The 16559-nt window shown below is 30.3% G+C and overlaps 3 protein-coding genes across 6 annotated transcripts; 2 read left to right on the top strand and 1 right to left on the bottom strand.

Annotated features, from left to right (window-relative positions):
* Window positions 1–1981: 1981 nt before the first annotated feature.
* Window positions 1982–5385, top strand: LOC136785379 (CCAAT/enhancer-binding protein zeta-like). 3 transcript variants are annotated; one of them, XM_066746407.1, is made up of 6 exons: window positions 1982–2059; window positions 2178–2224; window positions 2305–3281; window positions 3351–4020; window positions 4084–4500; window positions 4580–5385. In XM_066746407.1, the coding sequence occupies exons 2-6, from the start codon at window positions 2191–2193 to the stop codon at window positions 5056–5058; spliced, it is 2577 nt and encodes an 858-aa protein (XP_066602504.1). In that variant the 5' UTR covers window positions 1982–2059; window positions 2178–2190; the 3' UTR covers window positions 5059–5385. The 3 variants fall into 3 exon arrangements, with proteins under 3 accessions (XP_066602504.1, XP_066602502.1, XP_066602501.1); XM_066746405.1 differs by having other exon boundaries at window positions 1988–2059; window positions 2178–3281; window positions 3351–3695; window positions 3762–4020; XM_066746404.1 differs by having other exon boundaries at window positions 1988–2059; window positions 2178–3281.
* A 129-nt stretch (window positions 5386–5514) lies between these two features.
* On the bottom strand, window positions 5515–7220 carry LOC136785381 (chromobox protein homolog 1-like). The gene is made up of 4 exons (XM_066746410.1): window positions 6961–7220; window positions 6531–6633; window positions 6215–6443; window positions 5515–6143 (listed from the first exon to the last, which is right to left on the bottom strand). The coding sequence occupies exons 2-4, from the start codon at window positions 6618–6620 to the stop codon at window positions 5917–5919; spliced, it is 546 nt and encodes a 181-aa protein (XP_066602507.1). The 5' UTR covers window positions 6621–6633; window positions 6961–7220; the 3' UTR covers window positions 5515–5916.
* A 608-nt stretch (window positions 7221–7828) lies between these two features.
* LOC136785380 (valine--tRNA ligase-like) lies at window positions 7829–16548 on the top strand. Of its 2 annotated transcripts, XM_066746408.1 has the most exons (18): window positions 7829–8144; window positions 8799–8972; window positions 9046–9173; window positions 9676–9840; window positions 9912–10113; window positions 10177–10465; window positions 10572–10696; window positions 10766–10911; window positions 10983–11187; window positions 11264–11437; window positions 11510–11631; window positions 11721–11829; window positions 11911–12189; window positions 12332–12661; window positions 12820–12975; window positions 13058–13261; window positions 13347–13622; window positions 13698–16548. In XM_066746408.1, the coding sequence occupies exons 1-18, from the start codon at window positions 7980–7982 to the stop codon at window positions 13911–13913; spliced, it is 3465 nt and encodes a 1154-aa protein (XP_066602505.1). In that variant the 5' UTR covers window positions 7829–7979; the 3' UTR covers window positions 13914–16548. The 2 variants fall into 2 exon arrangements, with proteins under 2 accessions (XP_066602505.1, XP_066602506.1); XM_066746409.1 differs by lacking the exon at window positions 12332–12661.
* The last annotated feature ends 11 nt before the right edge of the window (window positions 16549–16559 follow it).

Raw genomic sequence — 16559 nt, 5'->3', positions numbered from 1 at the left:
TTTATTTAAATAATTTCAAGGATAGATAAATTTAATCTTATTATTTTCATTCATTGTTAATTCAAGTACAGGTGTTTATTGAGAAGTGGACTCTCGAGTGTCAACTGGCTCGGGCTGATCCTCCTTCAGCGACTATCAACCCTTACTTACTTTGTCCTTGTGGACTCTCGATGTTGGCTCATTAAGTTCACCTAATAGGGGTCCATCTTTATTGATGTGTAAATCGTTTCCTCGACGTAGTAGTTCTTCGTGTGACAACTCGGATCCACACCAAGGGACAAAGAATGTAAGGGTAATTAGTCACTGAGGAGAGTATCAGTCATGATCTGGTTGACCTTTGTGTGAATTAACATTCACGCTCGAGAGGAGGAAGCTTTTCAATTAACAGCTAGAAAGAAGTAACAATTTAGTTAGTTTCTCTATACATTCACTTTTTGTAGCATGCTTTATTAATTTTGTATCTTTGTCTGTCTTTGAAATTCCTAATAAGAATCTGAAATGTGGAAATATTTTCTTTGAAAATCCTTCCACATTTCGGGTTGAATACTCGTTTTTTCAAGTATATTTTTGTTTTCTTTTTGTTTCAGGTGAGGCGGCGCCGCCTCCCTCCCCGACGGTGTGCCACCTTGTCGTGGTGGGGGGGCTCACTTCTACAAGATCCCTTCCGATTAGTAAATGATTCGAATTAATTTTCTGATCTTTGGGAATCTTGTAGAAGTGCCAAGAGCACACCACACCTTAACGGGAATCCGTATACCGACATTACAGGGCGAAAACTATTTCGCATGCAGCGTCGTCATTTGTTGACGGATTGTAAAGTTATTACAGGTTTTTAGAAATGCCAGAAGCTTATCTACTAAGTTACGTTAGGAAAATTAACAAAAAATGAAAAAAATTTTTTGTTTAAATAAATATATTAACATTATTGAGAAACAACAATTAAATCGCAAAATCCCCCAACGTACTTTACTAGATAATGTTCATACGTTTCCAAAAAGTCCACAAAAATGCAAATCTGTCAAGAAATGACGATGCTGCATGCAACATAAATAATGGAAGAATTTCGTGTTCGGGAAGTCGCCAACACAAAATTCTTCCATTATTTATGTTGCATGCAGCATCGTCATTTCTTGACAGATTTGCATTTTTGTGGACTTTTTGGAAACGTATGAACATTATCTAGTAAAGTACGTTGGGGGATTTTGCGATTTAATTGTTGTTTCTCAATAATGTTAATATATTTATTTAAACAAAAATTTTTTTTCATTTTTTGTTAATTTTCCTAACGTAACTTAGTAGATAAGCTTCTGGCATTCCCAAAAACCTGTAATAACTTTACAATCCGTCAACAAATGACGACGCTGCATGCGAAATAGTTTTCGCCCTGTAATGTCGGTATATGGATTCCCGTTAATTATACTATAGTTTTCTTTCCCGGGTTGAATTATATTATTTAATTCATTACTACACTATCTGATGCCTGAGCTACATATGATTTAATTTCCCATTGTGTATATACGAGATAAGCGAGGATGAGTTATACATAGGCGCGCGTTTAGTACTACATAGTAAGAGCGCTGGTGTCTTTTTAAAGCAGTTCCTAAATGCATCGAAACATTAGAAAAAGCCATACCTGGCATTGGTTGTATGTATGTACTGCGGATATCGTTATGGCCGTGTTCCGTTATTGACTGTGAATACTGAAAATCTATAGTTTATGTCACGCAAACTATAGATTACTAGTACTCACAGTCAATAACGGAACACGGCCTATATCTTTGTCAAGAATGAATCATTGAAAGAAGACAGAAGGATATTCGCAGTACTGCTAGTGAATTTTGAAACACGATCCTTTACGGCACTATGGCAGCACTGTCTAGCGGAAAGTTTTTGAACAGCGGCAACGTCAGCCAATCAGCGACAAGCACTCAGCAGTTGAAAGGGTATATAAGAAGTGCTAATGCTCTCATTGCTTAATTCTGTTCAATTCTGTTATAGCCGAGACACGGAGCAGGTATCATTTAACGGGGTATATATATTTGCTCAAAAAATGATTCAAGTAAGTTGTAAGACTTTAAAGCAATTCTTGCTATTATTTTTATTATACTGTAATTCGTGTTTTTATTAATGATTATATTCTTCTATAAATATAACATTTTGTAATAATTTTATTTTAGTTGCATCGAAAAAATGACAACAATATCGATGACAATAGTGGTAAATGGTATGATGGTTACGTTAAAACACTTAATCCATGTAAACATTCTAAAACTGATAATGAAGTATTTGATTTATTGTCTGAAGCAAAACGATACTTTGATTCAGAATCAAAGTCATATCATCTAAAAAAATCAAAGACTCGAGATCCAGAAGCAGCATGGTTAAACACTGCAATGAAACAGGGTACAGCTGCAGATAAAATTGCAGCTAGTATAGTGCTAATACAAGATGAGCCAAAATATAATATCTCAAAGCTAATTGCTTTAATATCCCAAGCTAAAACAGCTAAGCGCAATCAATGCAATGAAGTTATTAATGCTTTAAAAGATTTATTTTTAACCTGTTTGTTATATCCTAATGGAAAATTGATTAAGTTTAGTGAACAGGATCTTGACAATATTGATGCAATATCTAAAGACAATAAGAAAAAGCCTGTAATACGAAATAAATTGTTAGCACAATGGTATTTTGAGGATCAATTAAAGGAACAGTATGAGAAATTTGTTATTGCATTGTCTAGTATAGCAACTGATACAGTGGAAGCTAATCGTGAGAAAGCAATATCAATTATGACAGATCTATTAATAGGAAATCCTGAACAAGAACATAAATTATTAGACTTTATAGTTAATAAAATTGGTGATCCTTCTAGTAAAATAGCATCAAAAACAATATATTGCTTAAATAAATTATTGAAAGAGCATCCTGTTATGAATATGATATTTTTAAAGGAAATAGAAAAACTCTTATTCAGAAAAAATATGTCACCCAGAGCACAATATTATGCAATTTGTTTATTAACACAATTTGTTTTAAGTAAGGATGATCATGAAATAGCAGTAGCTCTTATTGATCTTTATTTTGCATTTTTCAAAGCCTGTTTAAAAAAAGGAGAACCAGATAGTAGAATGATGACAGCAATTTTAACAGGAGTAAATAGAGCTTATCGTTTTGCAAATACATTTCCAATCAATATCCAAAACCATATTGATTCTGTTTATAAGATTGTTCATATGGGGTCATTTAATACTGCTTTAAATGCTTTGTGCTTATTATACCAAGTAAGTATTAAAAGTGTTTGAATTGTATAATAACTTAAACTCTATTAATATTCATGTTGTTTCTCCTAGATCACGGAAAAAGATGATATTCGAGAGAACAGGTTTCATTCAGCTTTTTATAGAAAATTGCTATGTCCGCAAATTGGAATTGCTAACAAATGTGCAATGTTCTTAAATTTATTATTTCGCGTATTGAAGAGAGATAAAAGTATATTACGCCTTCGAGCATATATTAAACGAGTCTTGCAAATAGCATTATATTTTCCACCTAACATGGCATGTGCTACTTTATATGTAATATCACGTGTGATAAAAGTTCGGAAAGATTTAAAAGTAATATTTGACCAAACACAAACTTCTATTAAGAAAGAGGATATAAAGTTAAATCAGCAGAGGGAGAGAGAGAGTCATAATGTAATCGATGTAGAAGGAGAGATAACAATTGAAGACAAGGCAGATTACATTGATGATATTAATGAGCCTAAATTACCTGCAAGCATAAAAGATTCAGATTTAATTACAAATATTGTATGCAATACATATGCAGAAACAGTTCATATAAAAGATGACATTAAACAAGAGCAGGATGTGAATATTGAAGTAGACAAGAAAGAATATGACCCATTTTGTCGCAATCCGCTTTACTCCAATGCAATTAAAAGTTTCAATTTTGAGCTTATTGCTTTAGTTTCACATTTTCACCCTAGTGTCTCTTTATTTGCAAAAACCATAATGTTGGGTGAGTAATCAAAATATAAAACTAATAATTAGCACTTTTATTGAGTTGAATTTATTACTGCAGGGAAGACAATAGATTATACGGGAGATCCATTAGAAGATCTGGCATCAATTAGATTTTTAGACCGTTATGTGTTTAAAAATCCGAAGCAATTGGAGGAGAAAAAAGTACAAAAGAAAAACGATCCGCTATCGCGTCGTGCAGGCTATACTCCTAAAGGTATACGAAATTTACCAGTGGACAGTGCAGCATATTTAAATGAAAGGGAAGACCATATACCTGTGGATGAATTATTTTTATACAAGTTCCTTAAGAAAAAACAAGAAACTGGAGTAACTAATGATAAAAGGGAGGACGATGATAATGACAGTGTTAATAGTGAGGAGTTCAATGAAATGCTTGACAAAATGAATAATTTAGATGACTTAGAAAATCTGGATATCGCAGCTGATATAAGAACAGTCAAAAATATTAAAAAAGGTAAAAATATTTGAATCAAGAAATATTTTACTTTTTTATACATTGTTACAATTTTTTGTTTTAACGACTTATTTCATAGGTGATAAAGAGGAAGACGAAGATGAAGATAATGATAACCATGACGAAGATGAAGATGCTAATATGGAAAGTGATGATTTACTAGACGTAAATGATGATGATAAAGGTTTGCAAGACCTAAGTGATATAGACTTGGACGATATTGAAGACGATGATTTGAGCGATATGGAGTTCAATGACGATGAAGATGAAGATGATGAGAGCAATGCCATGCTTGTTAAAATAAAGAATAAAAAGGTTAAAGACACACACACTTCTGAAAATATATTCGTGTCTGCTGAGAAGTTTGCGGAAATGCTTGAAAATAATTATGGAAAAAATTATAATCTGGGTAGTTCAAATGAATTTAGTGCTGCTGATGGGGCTGATAGAAGACAAATTAATTGGGAAACGCAAAGAAATTTTCGCCTTCAAGGGATAAAAAGAAGCCAAACTCAGAAATTTTCAGTGAAATGTGGTAAAAAAAGGAAGAGGTATTAATTTAATAAATTAGAAAACCTCAACGAAGTTATAATTTCATTTGTTAACAAAATATTTTGCGGTTTTCTGAAGAACGAGAGAAAGAGAAAGAGAAAGAGAGAGAGAGAGAGAAATAGAAATAGAGATAAAAATAGAAATAGAAATATTTCTCCCGAAAAAAGCTGTAAAGGAAGCTATTTAGATCCATTGACGCCTTTTATTCAATTTTGTTAAAAAATAAATCCATACAAATCTTTATAACTATGAAAATAAGTGTAAAAAGTCTAATACTAATTTAATGTCAAATTGAATAACAATCTAATGGAAATAAAACTGTTTCTAAAAATTTCAAGGGCTTAATATTTTTATACCAAATTAAAAAAAAATTTTTGTTTAATCATAATTATGGAAATGTTTAATGGTAGCCATGGAAATAAGTATACATGTACAGTTTTAAACTGCAATTAAAATTTGGTATCAGAATACACGTGTTTATGCACTTAAACTTAATTATCCTATGTTCTGAACCTCGAACTTAACAAATTTTAATTATATTTTAAGGTAATTCTAGGTACATAAACTGTTATTTTAAACCACATAAAAACAAAATTGAATACACAGAAATATTAATGCCAAATGTTAAAATGTATCATTTCTGTTATTATCAGTAATGCTTTAAAATGATACATCTAGTGGTAAAAATACAGTTAATTTACAGTTTTTTTAAATTACTACAGTATTTCTTTAATTTAGAAAAAACAGTATCTCTTACTAGATATATGCTTTCACTGAGAATTGACAAATAAAACTAGATTTATAACACCAGGTTGTTATATTCCGCAAATTTGAAGGAGTGAAAGTGTCTCAAAATGGTAAGTGCTACTCTGGATCAGCTTTTGCTGAGCCTTCGTCGTCATTTGCTGGACTGTGCCATGTTAGTCGTTCTTCATAGAACTTTATTACTATTTGCGGACATTTCTCATTTGCTATACGAGCAGGTACAAGGTCTGCATCATCTGTCCCTTTCCACTTCATTAGGAACATAAGTTCTCCACTTGAATCTGTTGCTCCAATAATACGTTCAGGGTCCAAATTTCTATCAAAGCCTAAAAATATGCAAACAATAAAAATCATGCTACTTATTAATAAGTTTCAGCATTTTTAATTAAAAAGGTACCTTCTGCCTTTTTTTCTTCTGTTAATTTTTTCTTAGCCTGAGTAGGTGTTGGCGTGCTCGAGCTTTTTCTTCTTTTTTGCTCATCATGACGCTTAGAATTGGCTGCTGCCTCTTTCTTTTTGCGTTGTTCTTCGAACTCAGCTATTAAATCAGGACAGTCCAAATTTTCCTCAGGCTCCCAAGTGTTATCATTATTAGAATATCCTTTCCATTTTAAAAAATACTCCACCTAAGAAAAATGAATTGTAATTTATCATATTGCATAAGGTGGTTCTGTCACGGTTAGGTTTAAGAAGTAGTGAGACAGCAAAAATACCTTTCCCTTAATAACTCTTCTGTCCAAAACTTTCTCCACACTGAACTCTTGAGGTTCTGGAGATTCTGGCGATTCCTTGGACTTACTCATTATTTTTAGTTTCCTTCAACAATTTAATAATGAAATCAGCCAATAGTAAAGTGTAAAATGAAATGGACACGGAATTATTTTATATTAATAGTACAATCTATTTAAAAACGGGATAAAATCTCTGAGAAATTAATTAAGGAGTTAAAATATCAAACGTTTGAAAAATACCAACAATATTTCTGTTATGTCAATAATTGCAATGAAAGTTCCAAGGTAATGTGAAATTTAGTGGATCAAAATGGCGTCAGAATAAAAATAATGGCGCAAAATAAATGTAAACAATATTACTTTGTTAATGACCTTTAAGAAATAATAATAAAATTCAGGTAATAATACTTACTTATTTACGCAACAATTTCGCAAGCTTCTTTTACAATCACACACACTTTGGGTTGATGGACGCTACAGCCAAACGTTCGCCGCGTTTCGTATGGCTAAAGAAGACGCACTCCGGCTTTCTTGCCGCGAAAAATTCTAAGGGCTGCCACCATAAACGTTAAATAGAAGTAAACAATCTTGATAGCAGGGAAAAATTTTGACTGAAACCTTATTACTGTGTTTAATAAATTATAAAAAAAATTATGACAAAAATAAAACTTTTACCGATAAATAGTCGATTTAATTTACAAATAATAAACGCATATTATCGAAAAATTCTACATTAACCTAATAGTAAAATCAGAAGTTAGTAACCTATCGGTTGATCGCAATAGTGCCAATATAACAGTTATAATTAGAAAATCAAATTGAAAAGCAGTAGGTATGTCCGCACATTAGTTAAGATGTGCTAAGTAAAATAATAATTGATATGATTGATTAGATAATTTTAAGAAGCGTTGGTTTATCGATTAATAATATATAGAGTATTTGTCTTAGCGCAACTTTATCACTGCATCAATTAAAATACGCCGTTGAAAGAACTCTTCTTTAGACGTTCTCTACTTAACCTATGGAGTTAGTATTGTAACATCATAATACCGTATGTATGTATGTACATACAGTAAATACATTTGTGTGTCAACGCTGTAACGTAAAACAGCGATTCCGTGAGCGCACCTCCAATGGCTCTAATCAACTTAATGGCTTTCATATCCTTCGTGCTAAAATATTAGCCAGTGCCCGGCCCCCCGGCAACTCAGCCCCCACCCCAGACTGCCCCAGCCCCAGCCCCAGACCCCCAGTTGGCCCCAGTCGCCCCCAGACGACAGTGGACACACACCAGTGGACACTGGACTTTCGTGATTTAACATTTAACGTGTTGACTGGTGCTGACTCCTGACCACGTTGACTGTATCGTCCGTATTGGCCATATTTTACATAGTCAAAAATTGTTTAAAAGCTGTCAGTTCTTCAGGGAAAATGGTTGACGTTAAAAGCGAAGAATCTAATGAAATTCATGTACCTGAAAAAAGTGCTAAACAACTTCAGAAAGAGGCTAAGAAAATGGCAAAGTTGGAAAAGTTTAAACATAAACAAGACAAGAAGGAATCTGATAAATCTGTGAAAGCAAAGGAGAAGCTAGAGGTAATTAAATATTAGAGTATTATTTAACATTTTTTTATAAACTATCCTTTTCCATTTTATTACATCACTGTTTTCCATATAGAATTTTTTCATTATCAATTTTCAGTTAATTTGGAGTATGTAGATTTTGTTTATTAGTTTTAAGATAGTTGTCGCGCTAGATATTTATTATACTGGCGAGTCATCTCAGAATTGAAATAAACAAAGATCTGTATTATGGTTGAGTAATTAATGCTGAAATATCAAATCATAGTTGAACAGAAATATAAACATAATAAAAATTTGTTATATAAAATTAAAGTTAAAAAAAAAATATAAGTAATAAAATGAAATCCAGTGCAAATGTAAAAGTGTAAATGTTTTTTTAGCATTTTGTTTAACAAATCATTTAATTTTACAGCAATACTCATTTAACTGTAAAGCAGAACTTTATTTATTTTAGTTTTGAGAAATGTTAGACTAGTGCAGTAGCTTTCAAGTATCAAAATTCCTCAATGATTTAACATTTTATACATACTGTTTATTTCATCTGCTTTTGTAATCATCATTAATATAAAGTATATGTAATACATTAGAAATATATTTTTTTACCAAAAAGTAGTAGTGTTTACATTTTAATATCTTTCTAATATAGATATTTTACTTAAACTATAGAAATTTGATAAAAAGAAGGAGATAAAGGAAGTAACAAATTATACATTGAATACAAGTCCTGGAGAAAAAAAATGTGTATCTTGTGTAATGCCAGATACTTATAATCCAAAATATGTTGAAGCAGCTTGGTATTCTTGGTGGGAGAAGGAAGGTTTTTTTAAACCGGAGTATGGTGTATGCATTTCATTAAATTTTATAATTTATTCAAGAATTGCAGATTTTATTGAAATGTTAAAACTTTTTTTAGAGACAAGGTGTATTGGAGCCAAATTTGAATGGCAAATTTGTAATGGTAATACCACCACCAAATGTAACAGGATTTCTGCATCTTGGGCATGCATTAACAAATGCAGTTGAGGATGCAATTACAAGATGGTAATTATACTTGGCAGACAATTAATTATGACATTACCTGTTATTTAGATAATATGAATAATTCTAAGAAAACAGCTCTTGTATCAAATTTAAATTTAGCACTTTTTGTTGGTAGACTTTGCTGAAATTCCCCCTGGAATGAATAAAATTTGCAAATTAAATGATTCTTAATCTTTAATAGCTTCATTATTAAGGGTTTTCTCTAAAATTATTAAAACTACTAAAAGTAATAGGTTGCACTATGATTAACTGGTCAGAGAGAGAGAGAGAGAGAGAGAGATGATATAAAAGACATATACAATTAATTTTTTAAATTTATACATATATTATTATAAAAAATTATTCTACAAAAGAACTATATTCACAAATTTAAAAGAAGTAAAATTATTTATTCCACCAGTAAATGATTTTTTCTCAAAAGAAGCATGAGGTTTAGGGTATTTTAAAGTTCTTTTAGTTACTTTAATTATTTTTTAATTTTATATTTACAATTTTGTCTTAGGAATCGTATGAAAGGACGTACTACCCTCTGGAATCCTGGATGCGATCATGCAGGAATTGCCACACAAGTAGTAGTAGAAAAAAGACTATGGAAAGAAGAACATAAAACTAGACATGACATTGGCAGGGATAAATTCATTGAAAAAATTTGGCAATGGAAGTCTGAGTAAATCAACATTTTTTTTTAATAATGGGAGAAAATTAATAAAACACTTATTAATTAATTATTGCTCTTAGGAAAGAGGAAAGAATTTATATGCAATTAAAAAAACTGGGAAGCTCAGTTGATTGGGATCGTGCATGTTTCACAATGGATCCAAAAATGTGTCAGGCTGTCACTGAAGCTTTTGTGCAACTACATGATAGGGGTTTAATTTATAGAAGTAACCGTTTGGTTAATTGGTCATGCACCCTGAAGAGCGCGATATCAGACATTGAAGTTAGTAATTTAGTAATATAGAAAATAAAAAACATGAAATATATAAACAAAAATTTATTTCAGGTAGATAAAATTGAATTAATAGGAAAGACTCTGCTTGCAATTCCTGGGTATAAGGATAAAGTGGAATTTGGTGTTTTGGTGTTATTTGCTTATGAATTGATTGATTCAGATGCTAAATTAATTGTAGCAACAACACGTATTGAAACTATGCTTGGTGACACTGCCATAGCTGTTCATCCAAAAGATTCTAGATACAATCAGCTTATTGGAAAATATGCAAACCATCCTTTTTGTAATAGAAAAATACCTATTATTGGAGATGAATTTGTTGATATGGAATTTGGAACAGGTATTATAAATTAAAGCCACAATGTGTGGCAGATTTAATATGATGAAAAGTTATATATTCATTGTTAATCAGAAATAATTTATATATGAATATATTTTAATAAAAGGTGCTGTAAAAGTCACTCCTGCTCACGATCATAATGATTACGAAGTCGGAAAAAAACATAATCTTCCGTTTGTAACAATTTTCGATGATGAAGGATTTATTGTGGGAGATTATGGAGAATTCACGGTAATATTACTCTTTGGATACAATTTATTTTATGAAGTTATTAGGTTAAAATTTTGATTTATAATTTAGGGCATGAAAAGGTTTGAAGCTAGAAAAGCAATTATCGGAGAATTAAAAAAAAGAAATTTATATATTGAAAGCAAAGATAATCCAATGGTTGTACCAATGTGTAGTCGTTCAAAGGATGTCGTTGAGCCATTAATAAAGCCACAATGGTAACTTTTATGTAATCCTTATTGTAGAGTTTGTAAAAATATGTAAATTACTGTTTTAATTTAATTTGAAGGTATGTCAAATGTGATGATATGGCTGTAAAAGCAATCAAAGCTGTTAAGAATGGGGAGTTAAAAATTATACCTGAGCAATATCAAAAAACTTGGTATTATTGGATGGAAGGCATGCGGGACTGGTGTATATCGCGTCAATTGTGGTGGGGTCATCGTATTCCTGCTTACAAAGTCAAAATCGATGACTCTTCAACTATTAATGAGGTAATTGTATTAAAAGAAAAGTGCAAATGTTCTAATACGACTACTTAATTTTATTATAATAATATTATTATCACAGTCAGAAAATGATATTTGGGTAAGCGGAAGATCTGAAAATGAAGCCAAAGAAAAAGCAGCACAGAAGCTAAATGTGAACGTAAATGAAGTTCAACTAGATCAAGATCCAGATGTTTTAGACACTTGGTTTTCATCTGGTCTATTCCCATTTGCTATTTTTGGATGGCCTAATAAAGTAAATTTTTAGTTTTACATTTAGAAAAATATATTTTAGTTCAAAATAAATAAAAAAAAAAAATTATTTCAGACCGAAGATCTAGAAGCTTTCTATCCAGGTACTTTATTAGAAACGGGTAGCGATATAATTTTTTTTTGGGTGGCAAGAATGGTTTTCTTTGGTCAAACCCTTCTAGGCAAGCTGCCATTCAAGTAAGCTAGAACATTTTATTCGCATCGCAGTTGTTTGTTTCTTTTCTTTGTTTATTTTTTTCAATAGTATTGTTTAATACATTTTTTAGAGAAGTATATTTACATGCAATGGTAAGAGACGCACATGGCAGAAAAATGAGTAAATCCTTAGGTAATGTAATTGATCCAATGGATGTGATAAGTGGAATTTCTTTAGAGGTACTTACACATTCATTGATTTCTTAATTTATTTTCCTTATTCTAAAAAAGACAAAAAAAGAATAATATATTTTTATTTAGGACCTGCATAAACAATTAACATCAGACTCCAATTTAGATTCTAAAGAGTTGAAACGTGCTATTGATGGTCAGAAACGTGATTATCCACAAGGAATCCCTGAATGTGGAACAGATGCTTTACGATTTGCACTTTGTGCTTATACTACCCAAGGGCGTGATATCAATCTTGATATACTTCGTGTTCAAGGATACAGATTTTTCTGCAATAAGCTTTGGAATGCAACGAAGTTTGCGTTGATGTTCCTCGGAAACTTTAAATTTCCAAGTGATTATTTTGTGGTAAGCTATAAATATAAGATATAATATTTTTTTATTTCATTTTGGGCTGTAGCCCAGTAGTTTTAAAATATAGTAAATTTCATTTACGTTCTCATACAACGTATATATATATATATATATGTGTATATATATATGTTCATAGAACAAAAGCACCAATAAAATCGGTGACGTCGAATGGTATCGGCAGTCACTGAACGAATCATGTGTGCAAAATGCATTGAATAATTATTTGGCCGAATATTCTTATATCGATGGCCACATTCCATCGCAAGCGGATGTTAAGGTTTATAAAGCATTAAACTTTTTAAAAGTTGATTATAGTAAATATCCACATCTTCATCGGTGGTATAAGCATTTAAAGACGTTTAATGGAAAAGAAAAATCAGCTTTTCGTTTAGAAAAAGATGATGTACTAGCAAGATATTCATCTGAGTCAAGGTCTTCTTCCCTTCAAGATATTACTCCCTTTAAGGTGGGCACGCCGTCTGAAAATTAACTAGCGAGAGTCTCCCCCTTTTTTAGTAAATAAAAAGTTAAAAATAATAATTAATATTATTATTAAATATGATTATTGTAATATAACCATAAACTCTATAGTTACGCTCTTATTAATTTTTACTGTATTTTTAGTTGACAGATGAAGAAAGTAATGTGGATTTGTGGATATTATCCAGGCTTAGCTACGCCGTAAATACATGTGACAATGCATTAGCCAATTACGATTTTGCCTTAGCCACAACAGCTTGTTATAATTTATGGTTATATGATGTCTGTGATGTTTACTTGGTAAATTTCAATAATTATTTGTAAATTATTTTCTAATTTAATGACATTTTCTATTGTTGTATGTTTTTGCTTTTTTTTGCAGGAATATCTCAAACCAGTATTTCAAACAGGTAGCGAAAATACCAGATTTACATCGAGAAGAATTTTATTTAAAGTTCTGGATGTTGGTCTGCGTTTATTAAGTCCATTTATGCCGTTTATAACGGAGGAGCTTTATCAAAGATTACCCCGTGAAACTCAATTATACCCTAGTATATGTGTGAGTCCATATCCAGATGTGATAGAGGTAATAGAATATTTAATCTTAAGTAGAATCAGTTAGATTATCGTTAATCTAAGCTGAAATAAGGTGGTTTTCAATTTCATTTCAGTGTCCTTGGAGAAATGAAGAGTTAGAAAAGGATGTTGACTTTGCCCATAAGGTAATAAAGAAGATTAGATCAACTCGCGCTACTTATAATTTACCAAATAAAACAAAAACTGAAGCTTTTATTGTTTGCCACGATAATGAATTAAAAAGGAAAATTGTTACTTATGAAGTCTTGATTAATGTTTTATCATACTCAATTTTAAAATTCGAAGAAGCTCCTGTAGGTTACGCAATAGTCATGATTACGGATAAACTTCAAGTACATCTTCTACTCAAGGTAATGTAATCATAATTAACAAAAATATAACTATATATTTTTAAACTCATGTTAATTTAACGTTTATGTAAATAGGGCTTGATTGATCCAAGGAAAGAATTAGAAAGGATAGCAAAAAAGGAGGAACAACTAAATGATATAATCCAAAAAATAAAACAAAATATGCTTGTTCCTGATTATAAAATTAAAGTTCCAATTGACATTCAAAATAGTAATAAAGAGAAGTTAATTAATAGTGAAGCTGAATTACAACAGATTGTAGATGCAATGCAGGCTTTACGAACAATGTAATTATTAATAAATAATTAGATTGGCAATTGTATTATTTTATTACTCGATATTAAAATGCGATTTATAATAAGTTTATTTTAGCCATGAAATAAATGTATTTTACAAAAATGAGAAATTCAATTCTTTTTTAGATTTTATTCAATACGACTTGTTATAATTTCAGTAAAATTGTGTATTCTTTTGAATATACTATTTATATTGTATTAAATTTACCAAGATTTAGCTGATACTTAATTTTAATCATACACCCATTTATTTAGGCACTTATAGTGTACAATAGAGCTATAACTTAGAGTTATAAAATTATAAATCTAAGAAAAGATCTTTAGAAGTATTGTTTTATTAAACAGAGATAAATGTACATAGTAGTTATTCTTTTACAGATTCGACTCCTACCCTAAATTTCCCAATACTTTCTCAACAATTCAATAACAATAAAATCAGAGTAGCTATTGCGTATATCAATGTACTTTAGCGCAAAGACCAAATAGAGTTACCAAAAATTGTCAGATTATTAAAAATTTTAAGAATATAGGTCAATAATGGAAATTATCCCCCATATTCAAAGTTAAACAATTTTATAATAATTACTTATTCTTACAATAGTTAACAATGTGTCATCAATAAAATGTGAAAAAATAGGTAACGCAATTAATATAATTGAGTTTGGGGAAGGCTCTATGTTACAAAATCTTATTAATTGTTTTTTGTTCTGCTGTATTCAACGGGTAGTAATGTTTATCTTTATTTCCAAATATATCAGTATTTTAGATAATATACCATACCCTTATCATCTTTTTATTCCGTTAAATGAATAATTAAAATAAGGTTTGAAAAAAATATATTAATATGAAGCATCAATTTGGACATTTTTATATATAATATCGCAATATTTTACCTTCTAGTATACGCTTATTAACAAATATAATAACAAAGAAGCAGTCTAGATAATTATAAATATAATTTTCAAAAAATTCACGTAGATCTAAATGTATTTTTTTTAACTTTAATATACTAATATTTTTTTCGGGACAAAATGTCATAATTTTATATTTGTTAAAAATATTTGATAATTTGTAAATTCAATTGGAACAAATAAAAATTATTTTAGAAACCACTTAAAATTATAAAAAATGATATTTGTGAGCATTTTAAGTTTATAATTTAAATCCAGTTGGCCGGTAAAAGCTATGGCTGAACTTAAATTTGCCATAGTTGTATTGTATACCCCCGGTATATTAATAATACATATATTCATATACAACCGGAAATTGTTTTATGCGTGGTTTAGCTACAGTATAATACATATCAAGTTTTATGTCAAAATACAGAGTGAAATTAGCTGAATCGCGCACACGAATCAATTTTCCGTTGTGTACAATGACTTTGTGAGTTATAAATTATAAACTACAAAATAAATATTTATAAAAACATGTGCTATTAAAACTAATCATTATAAGTGTTATTAGTTTAGATGCTTGTTTTGTTTTATGAAGCCAGAACTCAAAAATCATCGCAAGATATATTTTAAATTATACGGAGTGATTCATTTTAATAGTTACAGGAAACTATCTCAAGAATTACAGAAAATAAAGCTAATTGTATTAAATAAAAGTATTTTAGCTTTAAAGGGGACATAAGATAGTATCGTAAGTTTAAACTTGAAACGTCATTTGAAGGTCATACGAAGGTCATCTCGAGTTTTATAAATGGAATGTTGTATTTGTTTACTACAATTTCTTGTAGCTTTTCTTACAAGTTTTCTAGAATACTACATTATATCATTTCATCCAGTAATAATTAAATTTAAAACTATAAGTAGATGAACGACTATGCAAGTGTATGAATAGTCGTCAACCATTTTACTTTAACCAAATCCACACCCTTAATACAATCAAAACTCGAAACATTTATAGTGAACAACCACCAGATGAAATAACAGACTGATCGTATTTTTGTAAAATACTGAGAAGTTATAAGAATATATATGTTTTAAAAAATATAGGGTTCGATTTAAAAAACTCAAAATAAATTTCAAATAACGCTTCGGGATCAAATCAAAATATGTTATCGCTTTAGGTACATACCCCTTAAAGATAAAGTAATTTTATTTAAAATATATTTCCATATTTTTAATAGTTTTTGTGATAATTGCCTATATTGGTTAAAATGAATTACCTTATATAGAATTCTACATTAATCGTGGCCAATCCGAAAAATGTAAAAAAAAGAACTGAAAAAAGCGCTTGTGTGGTCTAGCTCTTTATTAAAGAACTATTAACGAAATACCCCGTGTATACATGAGCACTATCAAATGGAAACACGTACCAAACTTATAGGCGTTATTCGAAGATCGATTTCATACTTTAAGAAACCCTTTGACACACACACACTGTGCGTCGTAGTGTAACCTTTTAAGAAAAATGATTTAATAATCGGTTGTTCCCTATACCGGAAATGCATTGATTTTAAAATCATTTCCTATTTTTGCGAGTTTCAAGATTACAGCTGTATTTTACAATAGATTTTATTAAATATTTTTGTGTTTATTCAATTTACTAGGAGTGTTTCTTTTTGCCTCTAAAAGGTTGACATTTTTTCCATGGAAATTTAACAATTTTTTCCAGTAAAAGCAGTACACGTATT

Source organism: Prorops nasuta, unplaced genomic scaffold (assembly GCF_024137725.1).
Source record: "Prorops nasuta isolate Cenicafe-Biocafe unplaced genomic scaffold, Cenicafe_Pnas_1.2 PNAS00296, whole genome shotgun sequence".
In the NCBI taxonomy this organism is placed as follows: domain Eukaryota; kingdom Metazoa; phylum Arthropoda; class Insecta; order Hymenoptera; family Bethylidae; genus Prorops; species Prorops nasuta.
The sequence above is the reverse complement of the archived record's forward strand: the minus strand, read 5'-3'. Positions and strand labels throughout refer to the sequence as shown.

Excerpts from the sequence above, each read along its gene's own strand:
- LOC136785379 (XM_066746404.1), top strand. Across the intron at positions 4,021-4,083 it reads TGCAAAAACCATAATGTTGG|GGAAGACAATAGATTATACG; the intron begins GTGAGTAATCAA and ends TTATTACTGCAG. Across the intron at positions 4,501-4,579 it reads AGTCAAAAATATTAAAAAAG|GTGATAAAGAGGAAGACGAA; the intron begins GTAAAAATATTT and ends CTTATTTCATAG.
- LOC136785381 (XM_066746410.1), bottom strand. The coding sequence starts at position 6,620 with ATGAGTAAGTCCAAGGAATCGCCAGAATCTCCAGAACCTCAAGAGTTC. Across the intron at positions 6,444-6,530 it reads GAAGAGTTATTAAGGGAAAG|GTGGAGTATTTTTTAAAATG; the intron begins GTATTTTTGCTG and ends CATTTTTCTTAG. Across the intron at positions 6,144-6,214 it reads AGAAGAAAAAAAGGCAGAAG|GCTTTGATAGAAATTTGGAC; the intron begins GTACCTTTTTAA and ends GCATATTTTTAG.
- LOC136785380 (XM_066746408.1), top strand. The coding sequence starts at position 7,980 with ATGGTTGACGTTAAAAGCGAAGAATCTAATGAAATTCATGTACCTGAA. Across the intron at positions 9,841-9,911 it reads ATTTGGCAATGGAAGTCTGA|GAAAGAGGAAAGAATTTATA; the intron begins GTAAATCAACAT and ends TATTGCTCTTAG. Across the intron at positions 13,262-13,346 it reads CATATCCAGATGTGATAGAG|TGTCCTTGGAGAAATGAAGA; the intron begins GTAATAGAATAT and ends ATTTCATTTCAG.